Here is a 15,505-nt window from a genome sequence, read left to right as displayed (position 1 = left end):
TCACTTGACTCACTGTGGCTACAAGAATCTGTCACGGTTTGAATATGGAAACCAATAATTTACGCTTATAACATTTTCTTTTTCTTTTCTTTTCTTTTTTTTTTTTGGTTATTTCTTGGGCCGCTCCCGTGGCATATGGAGTTTCCCAGGCTAGGGGTCTAATCGGAGCTGTAGCCGCCGGCCTACGCCAGAGCCACAGCAACGCGGGATCCCAGCCGCGTCTGCAACCTACACCACAGCTCACGGCAACGCCTGATCGTTAACCCACTGGGCAAGGGCAGGAACCCAACCCGCAACCTCCTGGTTTCTAGTCGGATTCGTTAACCACTGCGCCACGAAGGGAACTCATAACATTTTCTAAGTGATTAATCTTTGGAAGGGATCGTTTCCAACTATAATAAATCCTTATGTGTGTTTGGCACTTGAAATTTTTTCAGCCTTCTGAGGGAGGTGACGATTATTCCATTTAGCAAAGGATCAGGTGGTGGGGAGGAATGTTCAGGGACTGATGGTCATCTTTTTGTTTATTTTTTGGTTTTGGTTGAGCCTGCCCCCCAAAAGTTCCTGGGCCAGGGATCAAACCCACACTACAGCAGTGACAACTCTGGATCCTTAACTGCTAGGCCACCAGGAAACTCCCTTTTTGGGGGGCACACCTGTGGCATATGGAAGGTCCTGGGCTAGGGGTCAAATCAGAGCTGCAGCTGAGGGCCTACACCACAGCCATAGCAAGGCAGGATCATCATAGCCGCATCTGTGACCTACTTCACAGCTTGTGGCAACACTGGATCCTTAACCCACAAGGTGAGGCCAGGGATGGAACCCGAATCCTCATGGACAATTTGTCAGGTTCTTAACCCGCTGAGCCAGAACAGGAACTCCTCCATTATTATTTCTTTTTAAAGACACAAATATAATTCTTCTAGTTCCAATTTCTCTTGGCATATTACAGGAAAAATATTTGCTCATTTGCTAAGTGAATAACTAAACATTCCTCAGAAGTTCTAGTTCTCAATCTAATTCTAATAATATTTTACATATTCTCACTTAAGGTGTACAAGCCAATGGTCAGAAAGGTTTTTTGATACTCTGAGTAATTGCCATTCTTAGTGATTAAACCTTAAGAGTAATTAGGTAGTTACTTGGAAGTTTAGACTTCCACATCCCAAAGAAGGAGCCAGACTGAGACTCTCCCTAAGAAGTTAGGTAGTCCTGAATCTAACAAAATGCAATTAGTACACTTGCTACCTTTGACCAGCATTGGGTGCCCATCCTAGAATGAACTGCTAGCAGCTAGGGCAGACTGACAAATCACATCTGTGGGAGAGCTCCTAATCATTTCCAATTTGGTGCTGCCCAATTTAAAATTAAAAAACAGGAGTTCCCATTGTGGCTCAGCTCAGCAGTAAGGAACCCAACTAATACCCACAGGCTTCGGGTTCCATCCCCTGGCCTCGCTCAGTGGGTTAAGGATCTGGTGTTGTCATGAGCTGTGGCATAGGCCAGCAGTTGCAGCTCCAATTAGACCCCTATCCTGGGAATGTCCATATGCCACAGGTGCAGCCCTAAAAAGAAGAAAAAAAAAATTAAAAACAAACAAAAAAAAGAAAAGAAGTCAGCCTGCCACTACAGCTTATTCTTTGGTGTACTCAGGGCTGAATTTTGTCTTAGTTGTCAGAGAGAGGAAATACTCAAAGGCAGCAAATACATTTAAATGAATTAATGCATATATCATACTGTTATATAATGTGTTGCCATTTCCCCTGAAAAGTACTCCTTCTGAGTAAACATTTGTAAATAACCATGGCTCCCAGGACACTATCCTAATTCCTCTTCAGAATTCTGACTTAGACTCAGGATCTGGGCAGACTCTGAGCTTTTCTGGATCATCTCCAGGTTCCATAGCAGCCATCTACTTTCAGTGAAACTGTCTGTAAGTATCTGCCAAAATGCCTATAACATGCTAGAGACTATGCTAGTTGCTAAGGATTGGTTATAATTTATCTCACAAATATTTATCAAGTATTTATTATTACTGCTTCAGGATGTAAATCAATGAAAAAGATATGATTTCTGCTATCACTCAGAGGTTATAGTTTCAGGTTAAAGAAATGTGGAACCACTCTTTTCTCAGGAGTAACGGTCAAGCCTACCATCAATGGGGTCAATGATCACAAAGAAATCTCTGACTAGGTAAATGTAATCTAAAGGCTTTGGTTAAAACCAAACTGATTTAAACAATGCAAACCAACTTTTTTTTTTTCTTTTTACAGCCACAATTGTGGCATATGTAAATTCCCGGGCTAGAGGTCCAAAGTGGGGCTGCAGCTGCAGGCCTATGCTATAGCCACAGCAACTCGGGATCTGAGCTGTGTCTGTGACCTACACCATAGCTCATGGCAACACCAAATCCTTAGGCCACTGAGGGAGGCCAGGGATCAAACCTGCATCCTCACAGTACTAGGTTCATTACTGCTGAGCCACAACAGGAACTCCCTAAACAAACTAATTCAAACAACGCAAAAATAACACACTTGCAGAGTGTCCTGTTGGCCTGTGGTTAAGAATCTGGCGTTGTCATGCTGTGGTGCAGTTTCTATACCGTGGGCATACCATGGTTGTGGCCACAACAACAAAAACCACACGTGCATATCTGGCTTTAAAAACTTTTTCCAAAGTATTATCACATCTTTTTTTTTTGGTCTGTTTAGGGCCACACCCATGGCACATGGGGGTTCCCAGGCTAGAGGTCTAATCAGAGCTGTTGCTGCCCGCCCTACACCAGAGCCACAGCAACGCCAGATCCAAGCTGTGTCTGGGACCTACACCACAGCTCACGGCAACGCCGAATCCTTAACCCACTGATTGAGGCCAGAGATTGAACCCGAAACCTGGTTCCTAGTTGGATTCGTTTCCACTGCACCATGACGGGAACTCCTCCCAAAGTACTGTCACATTTATCTTTGTACTTCATCCTCTAAACTATCTTAAGGAGTAGGTGGAAAATATTGATTATTCTTTTTACACATGAAAAAAATCTGGATAGTATAATATTGTGGTTAACAACCTGAGTTTGGGAATCAGATACCTGGTCTGATTCACTGGTCTGAGTAAAATGTGGGTAATTTCTTTATTCATAGGGTTGTTGTAAGCTCTAAAGCACATTAAGTGTAAAACATGCTCAGCTAGTTGGAGGAGGAGAGTTATACTGACTTCCAGTCAACGCTCAAGGCTCTCTAACAATGTTCGGATGCCTCTCAATGCACACATGACAGGACCCATTATGTTCCACCATCTCATCATAAGCCCAGTGGGAGTTTATTGTGTCCCCTAGGGTGGATGTGGCCATCACAGCTGGGAGAGGGGAAAACTGTGAGATAAATAGTGACACTTCTCCAGATCTCTTTTCGTCTTAGCTAAAAGCTCACGGCTCTTTGATCAAAGGGAATTTGCTACCTTCGCTACTGCTCCTGTAGGATATGTTGCTTTCCCGTTTGAAGGCAAACACTTTTCACATCTTGATGAAACATTTCCCAAGAGAGAACATGCCTGTGGGTTGTCAAATACACTCTGTGGCAAGCTTTTTCTCCAGAATCCCGAAAGAATTTTAAGAGTAGGTCTTTGCTATAGAAGACTCTGTAAGGTTCAGACAAGTTTCCCAGCCATTAGTCACATTGTTTACGCCGCCCTTGAGCACATCCTTGACATTCTTCTTGGTCTTGTTGGAAACAAAGAATCTGGGGTGAGAGATAACTTGGCTTGTCTAGGATGTTCTCCACTTGTGATTGTTGACAAAGATATTAGTTTTGAAAACATATTGTAAGGATCCTCTACTGGCAATATTAATCACACTTATTCAAGGCTTAAGTTTCATATAATTAAAAGCAATTTTCAAAGACTGATTTCCTAGGCTCCAAAAAAAGCTAGAAATAGCTTTGTTTTTCTTAATACTATGTCCCTAGGCTGTAACCTGTACATTCAACAGATCAATATAAAGTGAAACAATTTAGAAGAGTATCTAGGAAGAAAAATTGGCAAGCAATTAAGAAAGTCCTGAGAAGCACCCCTCCCTTTTTTTGGCTGCATCTGTGGCACATGGAAGTTCCTGGGTCAGGGATCAAACCTGCACCACAGCAGCAACCCAAGTGCTGCAGTGACAACACCAGATCCTTAACTCACTGTGACACAAAAGAATTCCAATAACACCCTTTTTTCCATATACATATATACACACACACACATTTTTATTATCATTGATTTACAATGTTCTTTCAAATTTTGCTGTAGAGCAAAGTGACCCAGTCATACATATACATACATTCTTTTTCTCACATTATCCTCCATCATGTTTCTTCACAAGTGACTAGATATAGTTCCCTGTGCCATACAGCAGGATCTTATGCTTAGCTACTCCAAATGCAACAGTTTGCACCTATTAACCCTGATAAGCACCCTTTTGATGGCCGAAAATATTTAGATAAAATGAAGGAAAAGTGTAATCAAGATGGTAAATTCTGAAACTGTTCTTGGAGGGTTCCTCTGTACCCTTCCCCATCTATTCACTTTTTCTTCTGCAGTAAAATGAACATGACATTTCCTAACCCTTCCATCTTATTTTCCAAGGGCTACCATAACAAATTACTGCAAACTCGGATGGTTTAAAATGAAGTTTATTCTCTCAGTTCTGGATGTTACAAGTCTGAAATCGAGGTGTGGGCAGGGCCACGCCTGCCCTGAAACCTGTAGGCAAGAATTGTGCCTTGCCTCTTCCAGCTTCTGATGTTTACCGGTAATCTTTGCCTTGCAGATGCACCTCTCCGATCTCTGCCTGTCATAACACAGCTGTCTTCTTCCTGTGTGTCTCTTTTCTTATAAATATCCCAGTCGCACTGCATTAAGGGCCCACCCTATTCCACCATACTCATTGTAACTAATTACATCTGCAAATATCCTACTTCCAAGAAGATCACATTCTGAGATACTAGGGGGTAGGACTTCAACATATTTGGGGTGGCAAAATTCAACCCATGACTTCTTATACTTAAAACTGAGCTCTTTATAGCTCGTTTTTTCTATGGCAACTTAAAAGTTAATTTATCTTTTCATTTTTATTTTTTGCCACAGCATGGCTTGATGTAGGACCTCAGTTCCCAGACCAAACCAAGGATGGAACCTGGGCTGCAGCAGTGAAGGTGCTGAATTCTAACCTCTAGACCAACAGGGAAAGTAATTTAGATGACTATATCACAAATACTAAACCTGAAAAAATTTGATTTTAATCTAGTAGAGAACTTGACTGCATATGACATGATTTTGTCTGCATCTTCTTCCTTTTTATTTTTTTTGCCTTTTGTCTTTTTAGGGCTGCACCTGCGGCTTATGGTTTCCAGGCTAGGTGTCTAATCGGAGCTGTTGCTGCTGGCCTACACCACAGCCACAGCAACTCGGGATCCGAGCTGCGTCTGTGACCTACACCACAGCTCATGGCAACGCCAGATCCTTAACCCACTGAGCGAGGCCAGGGATCGGACCCACAACCTCATGGTTCCTAGGATTCATTTCTGATGCGCCATGACGGGAACTCCATGCATCTTCTTTTTTATAGAAATTTTTTTACATTACTGCAAAAGGAATCATCATTTGACCAAGTTCCTCTTAGGAGTTTACTATCAGAATGATTCTTGCTCAGTCCAGCCACTGTCTTAAACTGAGATGTAAAAACCTAGGGACTATTGACTGTGGCCTTCTCTTTACAATGTGGATTGAGGAAGAGAATGTCTGTGTGCAAAGAAAATAAAGCAGATACACAGAGAAGAGCCAAGAGTAAGTCTTGATGACATTTGAATTTCAAGCCCAAATTATTCCTGGGCCCAGGTGCATTCCTGATATGGGGGTCTATGAGTCAACTCTGCATCCTCATAACCTTTCTTTTTTAGTTTAATATGAGTTAGGTTTCAATATTTACCTTAGAAAGCCTCTTTTACCAGTGCGTCTATGTGACACAACTTTAGGAGGTGTTAAAGAATAATTTGCATCAGTACTATCCAATACTGTAGCCACCAGTTCCACGTGGCTATTTAAATTAAATGAATAATATTAAAAATGAAGTCATATTAATCACATTACAAATGCTCAGTAGGCATATGGGAGTAGTGGCTACTATGCTGGATAGTAGCAAACTGGATGGACACATTTCCATCACTGCAGAAAGTCCTTTTGAACAGCCCTGGTCTTCATGAATCACTTCCCCTTGGAGTTATACAGGCACAATCAAGATGGAAGTCTACACGGGGTAGCTACATTTTCAAGGCCTGACACAGAGATCTTGTTTATTAAAGGTGTATTTTATTTCCAAGGCTATCAATTTCCAGAATCTCAAGTATCTTAGAGTTTTCTGTTCCATGTAGGGATGTGAATTTTAAGTATTTCCTTTAGCGTAAAGTTTCTCAAATTAGGAGCTGATATCTGACTTCTTGGTCTATTACCATGTGACAAAATTAGTTTCCTACTGCTGTTATAACAAACTTAGTGGTTTAAAACAACCCAAATTTGTTACCTTACAGTTTGTAGGTGAGAAATCCAACATGGGTCTCACTGGTTTAAAATCAAGGTGTCAGCAAAGCTGTGTTCCTTTCTTGAGGCTCCAGGGGAGAATTTGACTTTTCCATTCCTTGGTTCTTGGCACTCTTCCATCTTCAAAGCTGGCAATGGCCAGCTGAATCTTTCTCATATCACATCACTCTGACACACTCTGACGCCTCCTTTTCCATTTACAAGGACCTTGTGATTACACTGGGCCCAATGAGATAATCCAGGATAATTTCTGCATCTCCACGTCAGGCGATTAGCAAATTTAATTCCATCTGCAACCTTAATCCCCCTTTGCCATATAACCTAACAGGTATACAGATTCCAGGGACTAGGACATGGTTATCTTTAAGAGTCCATTATTCTGGAGTTCCTGTCGTGGCTCAGAGAAACGAATCTATGAGGATGGGGGTTTGATCCTTGGCCTTGCTCAGTGGGTAATGATCCAGCATTGCTGTGAGCTGTGGTATAGGCTGCAGGCTCAGCTCACACCCCGCATTTCTGTGGCTGTGGTGTAGACCAGTGGCTACAGCTCTGATTCTACCCGTAGCCTGGGAACCTCCATATACTGCTTGTGTGGCCCTCAAAAGCCAAAAAAAAAAAAAAAGAGTCTATTATTCTACTTTACAGTGATATGGGACAAATGATTCTACCTTTGGTTTTTGTGTTTGTAAAATTAAGAATTGGTCTATATGACCCTTGAGGTCCTTTTCAGTTCTACCAGCGAGGACTCTGAATTGACAAAAGTTAATAGCTACTGTTATATCTGGTCTTTCACTGAATTTGGATTCAATACTTATTCTGAAATAATGAAACTCTGAATTTATATTCAGAAGTGACTTCCAAAGATATAGGGCCATGAATCTCCCAAAAAAACCATTGACCAGAGCCCCAAACACACACAAAGTCATTTAGAAGGCAATGAAACTTTCTACTTAACCTCAGAATGGCAATACAAATAATGAATTTTTAAATGTATGGTACATTAGTATTTAAATTATGAATTAATGAAGTGGCATATAAGTAAGTTTTAACTGATGAGGGATAGATGGAGTGTTTTTAAATTTTTGCCTATTAACTCTCACCAACCCTGCCTCCCCCCTCACCTCCTTTTTAGATAGCCCAGAGTTTGCTATACATTAGATGAAAGTCTTATTTAGCAAAAAGAGTCAACAAACTTCATGTTGCCATAACTGGTGTAAAAACAGTCACCCAAATGAAAATCATTCAAACTCAAGGAAATGGAGTCAGAAGAAAATCTGGTAATAGGATTCATTTTTGCTTTCTCCTTTAGAATAAAAGAGTATTTGGGTTCTTTTGTATTTTCAATAATAGAGTAGGAGTAGTTCTACCACCCTGATACAATGAAGCACAAGTGTTGTGATTAGAAATTAAAAGTTGATATAAGGAGAAAGATTTATTTCAGCAATCATTTTTTAGCCTGTATCCTTAAGAAGTCTTCTTACCAAGATGTTCTCAATTACCATTGACCTTATTATTGATAGTACTTTCCACATTAAAATACTTCTAATAATCTACCTTAGAATTGACAGTCTATACATTATCACAATATACATCATCTGAAGAATACAGACATTATTTTTTTTAATTATGCAAAACATAAATGCTGACTTGACACATATTCACATATTTCTCTCACATTTAGAACTCAACAGATTGATGAATCCAATGGAACTCCTATAATCACTACATGGAACATACCTATAATGGAGAGAGAGAAAGAAAAAAAAAACCAAAAAACTATAGCATTAACCAGCAGATGTAATATTAAAATTAGACCATTCTGGAATTCCTGTCCTGGCTCAGCAGTTAACAAACCCAACTAGTATCCATGAGGACACGGGTTTAATCCCTGGCCTCACTGAGTGGGTTAAGGATCCAGTGTTGTCGAGGCTGTGGTATAGGCTGGCAGCTACACCTCTGATTCGACCCCTAGCCTGGGACCCTCCATATTTTGTGGGTGTGGCCATAAAAAGAATTAAAAATAAAATTAGACCATGCTGAATAATTCAACTTAGAAGCATCAGGGGAAGTCTAGAAAACAAATCAACCCCTCATTTTATTTACGTTTTAGCAAAAAAAAAAAAAAAAATTTTTTTTTTAATTTGAACTACAGGGGTAGCAAAAGTATCCAGTTTTGATTTAATACTCATTTTTATCTCTTTTCTTTTTTTTCTTTTTACGGCCACATCTGCTGCCTATGGAAGTTCCCAGGCTAGGGGTCAAATTGGAGCTGCAGCTGCTGGCCAACTCCACAGCCATAGCAATGCCAGATCTGAGCTGCATCTGTGACCTATGTTGCAGTTTGCAGCAATGCCAGATCCTTAACCCATTGAACGAGGCCAGGGATCGAAACTGCATCCTCATGGATACTAGTTGGGTCCGTAATCTCATGATCCACAATATGAACTCCTCATTTTTATCTCTTGATGGACTGAAGGAAGTAGTGAAATGGGCACAGTGATAATAATAGAAAAAAATATATTCGTGATTATTGTTTTATTATACAGCCAATATGAGTTATCTACTTTAATCAATCTAATACATGAAAACTGAGTTGTTTTTTTTTTTTTTGGTCTTTTTAGGGCCGCATCTCTGGCACATGGAAGTTCCCAGGCTAGGGGTTGAATTGGAGCTATAGCTGCGGGCCTATGCCACAGCCACAGCAACACCAGAGCCAGCTGCATTTACTACCTATGCCACAGCTTGTAGCAACACCAGATCTTTAACCACTGAACAAGGCCAGGGATTGAATCTTCATCCTCACAGATCCTAGTCAGGTTCTTAACCTGCTGAGCCACAAAGGAAATTCCAAAACTGAGATTTTTCATTTTACAAAAGGATTAATACAGGATTTCTTTAAAATGGTTTTCAGAAATATAGTATACATATACATATAAAATAAAATCACTCTCTTTTTTTTTCAGTCGTGCCTGCAGCATGTAGAAGTTCCCGGGCAAGGGATTGAACCTATGCCACAGCAGGGACCTAGGCCACTGTAGTAACAACCCCGATCCTTAACCCAATGCACCACAAGGGAAGTTCTCACTCTCTCCTTTAAATCACAGACCATGCAGTGTATACTATCTTGTTCACAGCTAGGTTTTATCAGGAATTGTCCAACTGGGTGTTAGTTACAGTGACCATCATAATGAAATGTTCATGCAGTAAAAAATTTAATAACTGAATACCCGTTCTCATGGAATTTAAATTCAAGTGTGGTATATGACAAACAGATAATAAGAAATAGAAAAATAGGAAGTTCCTGCTGTCGTGCAATGGGATCGGCAGTATCTTGGGAGCTCTGGGATGAAGATTTGATCCCTGGTCTGGCACAGTGGGTTAAGGATCTGGCATTGCTGCAACTGTGGCTTAGGTTGCAACTTCGGCTCGGATCTGATCCCTGGCCCAGGAATTCCATATGCCATGGGGTGGCCAAAAGAGAAAAAGAAAAAGACAAATAGGAGCTCTTGCTATGGCAAAGTGGATTAAGAATCTGACTGCAGTGGCTTGGGTCATTGAGGAGGTTTGATCCCCAGCTTGGTGCAGTAGGTTAAAGGATCTGGCATTGCTGCAGTTGTAGATTGGATTCAATCCCTGGCCCTGGGAACTTGCATATGCTGTGGATGAGTGAATTTTTAAAAATTTTAAAAAAAGGAAGAAAAGAAAAAAATAAATACACAAACAACAATAATTTGTCTTAAGTGCTAGGAAGGCACCATTTATAGCATTATTAGAGTTAAAAAAATAATATGATTTTTCTTTCATTCTTAAGCACAACTTTCTTTGAACACAAAGCATAATGATTAAAAGTAATTATGCTAAGAGATAAGTTTAGCACAAACAGGAATATGGATGCTAAAAGGATAAACCTAATTTAAAAAAACCCAAAATACATGATTTAAAAGGAGGTAAATGAACTTGCATAATCTATTCATTCATCCTTTAAAACTGCATACTTACTGTATCAGTATTTCAAAAGTTTATTCCAATCCATTTCTTCTTTTATACTCTAAAACATCTTCCTTATGTTGTTTGATGAGCTAGAAGTAGGTAATAGTTAAAATTAGAATGTAATGTTCCTGGCAACTTAAAGAGAAAGAAGAGACCAACTAGTGATATTTATATTTTGCAAGAGGAAAAAGGACAGATTAAAAGAATTACAACTATTCTAGCTAGAAATAAAAGGCTAAAGGATACAAAAGTCCAAAAACTATGAATGATATATACTTGCTCACCACAATCTGACACACTAAATTTGAAAAGGCAACCCTTGGAGTTCCCGTTGTGGCTCAGTGGTAACAAACCTGATCAGCATCCATGAGGACAAGGGTTCCATCCCTGGCCCTGCTTAGTGGGTTAAGGATCCGGTGTTGCTGTGAGCTGTGGTGTAGCTTGTGGATGTGGCTCAAATCTGGCGTTGCTATGGCTGTGGCGTAGATTGGCTGCTGCAGCTCTGATTCGACCCCTAGCCTGGGGACCTCCATATGCCACAGGTGCGGACCTAGAAAAGACCAAAAAAAAACCAAAAAAACAAAAAACTTATGTTTTGTAAGTCTAATAGGATTTAATTTGCATAGCTTGTTTATTTATGATCCACCCCTGTGGCATCTGAAAATAGTACCTTCATAAAACTCAAATCTGCTATCTTTGTTAAGAAATAAAGTATAATTAATCATGCAGTAAAACTGCCATTCACAAAAAAGCCATTCAAACAATGACAGGTTTCAGCCTCTTCCCATTTTCTTGGTGCCCCAAAACCTTAATATTTTTTAGTCTCTAAGATTTCCCTCATGGAGAAACATTATTAGCAATTATATAGATATCCTATTGTATGAGACATTTGCTCAGCAACATTCAATGTCGCACTGCTATTCGTCCTCTCCACTGTGTTGGAGTCGCATGATGAAAGGGAGTAAATACTTACATAGATCCACAAGAAAACGGACGTGCCCAAGGTCAGTCCAACTTTCAGCCAGTCAGGGCTGCCATGTGGTGGTTCCCGAATGTAGAACTTTGACCGCGCTGAAGCTGAAAGGGGATGCAAACTCTGTAAATCTATAATTTACAGTCCTGTGGAAATAAATCTGACATTTACATGTGTTACTACTGCATTTAACCCTCCCTTCTACCTCCTCTCTTAAGACAGCCACGGAAAGAAAGGTAGAGTGGTCAAGTAATTCGTCCTGGGCCACCAACAGGGCCAGGTGGGTGGCCCCTGTCATCCAGGACCTCTTCAAATCCTCGCACTACGCTGGCTTTTGAGGACCCTCACGACCCAGGAGTGGGCGGATAGAAGCGCCTCCGGAAAGGTTCCCTCTCTCCGCATCTGCAGAACCAAATCTGCAGAGCAGCAGGACGAGGGGCTCAGAGTCTATTCGCAGAGACCAAAGGGGTCGAGTGGCCTCTCGGAGGAGGGTGGACCTCGGGTGATGGGGAGCCGAGAGTCAGGGATGGAGGCAAGCATGGGCTCCGGGACTGGCTGGCGAAGGTCACAGCAGGACGAGCTCGCCGCACAGCCACCTTCGGCCTCCGCGGGCGGGGTTCGCCCTGGGAGCCGCAGGCCGAAAAGAGTAGACTGCCTGCTCGAGGAGAGACACTTACAGCCACTTGGGGGCCTGGCCGATGAAAGCAGCTTTGAGAAGGGGCGCAATAACGCGGACGCCGCCATCTTGCCGGACTGGGCTCCGCCTCCCCAAGTCGCGCGGTTCCGGGGTCGGCGCGGGGCCGAGCGCCCCCTGGCGGGCGGAGGCGAGGGACTCCGGGCTCTGTGGCTGCGCTGCGTAGGGGTGTGAATCTCAAGTATAGCAGTTACCGCAGGGTACTCTAGTTCCGCTGGTTTCAGTCTTCAATACGTAAAATGGAGTTAGGTAGGAGTGGATTAAAACGGAAACAAAAAAATTGTTTAGCCACTTCTCTGAGAGTTTATTTCATAACCCCGACTCACAACCCTGTGAGGAGAAGCGAATCCTCTTATTTTAGAAGGCTCAAGATCACACAGCTAGCAAGTTGGACTCGGACTGAGGTTTTTCAGACACCAGATGATGATCTTAAAACACCTAACAGGTGTAGACAGTCCTCTGAGGCCATGAGCTGCGGAGCCAAGTTCAAAGCGCCATTCTTGTTCACCTCTTTTTAGCTATATGTTTTATTTGTTTGTTGTTTTTTAACATCCCATGCATCATTAGGAAGTTCCTGGGCCAGGAATTGAATCACAGCCCCGCAGCTGTTGGATCCTTTAACACACTAAACCACAGTGGGAACTCCCTCCTATATGATTTTTAAGTTCAAAGTATTTAACCTCTCTATGCCTCCCTTTTACATCTGTAACAGAAAACCTTAGGAGGTGTCTGGTAGTTGTAAATAACTTATTTTTGCCTAGCTCTTTGATACCTGTTGCACTGAGCAATGGGTTTTATCTTTCACATTTAAACCAGATTTTTTGTGTATCTCATTTTCAATTCAATCTGATGTCTAAAGACCATATGTATAGGTAAAAGATAAATTTTAAGGCTTTAACTCTAATCTTTTGAACTTAATGTCATTTAAGTTCATTTTAAGAGAAAAATAATGTTAGCAAATCTCCTTTTCCACCTGTATTTTCTTTAGCAATGTCATTGAAAAAAAAATTTAACCAAAAATTATTGACTAGAGAGTAAAATAAGTGTTCTCTGTTTTCTGGTTCATTTTTACATGCAACTGATGGCTGCATAGATTGCTAAACTGTGAGTCACTTTATAGTTTGCAACCTAGTTTGAGCCTCTTGGGCTCATGCTCAAGTAAGCAAACCACCCAACTAACATGCTGAGTCAGTTGTTGGTTCTCAACTTCTTGGCTTCTCGTCCACTCAGCAACCTGTCAGTTGTATATCCTTTCTACACCATCCCTTGGAAGTTTGTCCAGACACAGCTTTTGCTAGTATCCAACAAGCTGGAACAGAAGCCATATTTAGTCAGAGCATACAGAGCCAGTAGGCAAATTACTAATTTCAGGACTGCTATTGGAAAGGCTATTTTCTCTTTTTGCTCCATGTATCCTTTTACTAGTGTATATTTTGGGAAAGTGATGAAGTAGAAGCACATTTTTCTCAGCATGTCAGAGCTGACGGAACCCTATACTTGGAGTAGGCAGCTGTAGGTGAAACTCCATCTTGAAAAGAATCCTGATGAAGCAATTCCAGCCAGGAGGTAATAGCTATGATATTTTGGTGGAAGTTGCTACATGACATTCATTTAAGCATCTCCAGAATTTGATGCCAAAACTTCATGACCCATGCAAAGGGGGAAGAATTTGAGTTAGCAGCCAGAAAACCAAATTTTTAGTCCCAGATTGTTCCACTGGGAAACACTGTACTTAACTCACACCTCCCAGTGAGAGCTTAAAAGGAGCAAAACTTGAAAACAGTACAAAGGTTTTATTATTATTATTTGCTGTTGTTGTTGTTTTTTAGGGCTGCCAATGGGGCATATAGGAGGTTCCCAGGTGAGGGGTCAAATCGGAGCTGCAGCTGCTGGTCTACGGCACAGCCACAGCAACAGAGGATCGAGCTTCATCCTCTATGCTGCAGCTGGTGGCAATGCTGGATTATTGACCCACTGAGCAAGGCCAGGGATTGAACCCACATATTCACTGACACTATGTCGGGTTCCTAACCCATTAAGCCACAATTGGAAACTACTGAAAAGTTATGTGTTAATTTATGTTTAATTTGTTACAATAGTAACATGCAAATACATGGGCTAGGATGAATGAACTAACCATCATCATCATCATCATTTAGCCTTGGATGTAACTCCCTGCATGGCCCTCATTCAAAGCATAACCCATCAAATGGATCTCTCTTTGTCAAATAGCGGTGATCTATCAGCCTAGATATTTTATTGCTGAGTTCAGAGTATTAAATCATTGACTGTGTGTCCAACAGCTATCTGTAGGTGCACTTTAACTGGGACAAGACTCACGTAAATGTTGAATCAGACTAGTATTCACTGAGTGTTAAATACTGCTATTTATTTGTTATCAGCCAAAAAGAATATAGTAGCCAAACCATATTGCTGGTTCATCTATTCAGTTACTCAGCTCCTGGTGGAAACTACTGTTTGCTTCAAGAACATAAATTTTCTTCCCCCAAGGTGAAAATAGCATATTATTTACAGGAGAAATTTCAGAAACCATAGCAAATAATATTGCTATAGGGGCTTTTGGGTATAAAGCTAGAGATTTGGAAACCCAAGTTGGTAGCTAAGTTAAAATTATTATCTTAAGTTAGACGGTATTTCTATATTTTAATAGTTCAGATAATTGAAAGATCTGTTGAGGGGCAGTGAAGTTTGAAGGTTATCACTAAATAACCGTTTTTATGGATTCTAAATTTGTTTTGGGTCTTATTATTTTTTTAGAAAGCTAAAGTTTAAAAAAACCCTGAAAACCATACTTCAAAACTCAGAGGCAGTTGTTTCATGAAACTTTTAAAGAGATCAGAGAATTTGAGGAAATTCCAGGATTTGACTGCTAAAGCCTTACTTAAGACCCAGGCAAAAGGAGAGGGTACTCAAAATAGCAGCTAGAAAATCCAAGCAATAGTCTCAGATTTTTCCATGGGTAAACGTGTTGCTCAACTCACACCTTCCACGGAGGATTAAAGAGCAAGCTGAGGAGGGTAAAATATTTGTGTAAATATGATTAAAAGATCAAAACTATTGTGTATATTATTTAATGATTCATGACACAAAGAATGCTACCGCTGGTAGAATTCAGGATATGGAAAGAGATAATCGCAAACAACCAAGTGTAAAAAATAGCTCATATGTGATGATTTGCAGTCATTAATAGACTGCCATTTTAAAAATAGTTTTACCTTGATTGTGAGTGAAATTGTAAGAGGCTCTATTCGGTA

At 40.8% G+C, this 15,505-nt stretch overlaps 1 protein-coding gene across 1 annotated transcript; it reads right to left on the bottom strand.

Moving 5' to 3' along the window:
* Positions 1-7,979: 7,979 nt before the first annotated feature.
* On the bottom strand, positions 7,980-12,332 carry NDUFC1 (NADH:ubiquinone oxidoreductase subunit C1). The gene is made up of 4 exons (XM_047799059.1): positions 12,214-12,332; positions 11,537-11,640; positions 10,573-10,652; positions 7,980-8,310 (listed from the first exon to the last, which is right to left on the bottom strand). The coding sequence occupies exons 1-3, from the start codon at positions 12,278-12,280 to the stop codon at positions 10,593-10,595; spliced, it is 231 nt and encodes a 76-aa protein (XP_047655015.1). The 5' UTR covers positions 12,281-12,332; the 3' UTR covers positions 7,980-8,310; positions 10,573-10,592.
* Between the last annotated feature and the right edge of the window lie 3,173 nt (positions 12,333-15,505).

Source organism: Phacochoerus africanus, chromosome 10 (assembly GCF_016906955.1).
Source record: "Phacochoerus africanus isolate WHEZ1 chromosome 10, ROS_Pafr_v1, whole genome shotgun sequence".
Classification (NCBI taxonomy): domain Eukaryota; kingdom Metazoa; phylum Chordata; class Mammalia; order Artiodactyla; family Suidae; genus Phacochoerus; species Phacochoerus africanus.
Note: the sequence above shows the minus strand (reverse complement) of the source record. Positions and strands in the feature narration are given on the sequence as shown.

Bases quoted from the DNA above. Each gene is read 5' to 3' on its own strand.
- NDUFC1 (XM_047799059.1), bottom strand. From the start codon at position 12,280: ATGGCGGCGTCCGCGTTATTGCGCCCCTTCTCAAAGCTGCTTTCATCG. The intron at 11,641-12,213 runs GTAAGTGTCTCT...ATCCCCTTTCAG, and splicing joins GGCCAGGCCCCCAAGTGGCT to CTTCAGCGCGGTCAAAGTTC. The intron at 10,653-11,536 runs GTAAGTATTTAC...ACCTACTTCTAG, and splicing joins CCGTTTTCTTGTGGATCTAT to CTCATCAAACAACATAAGGA.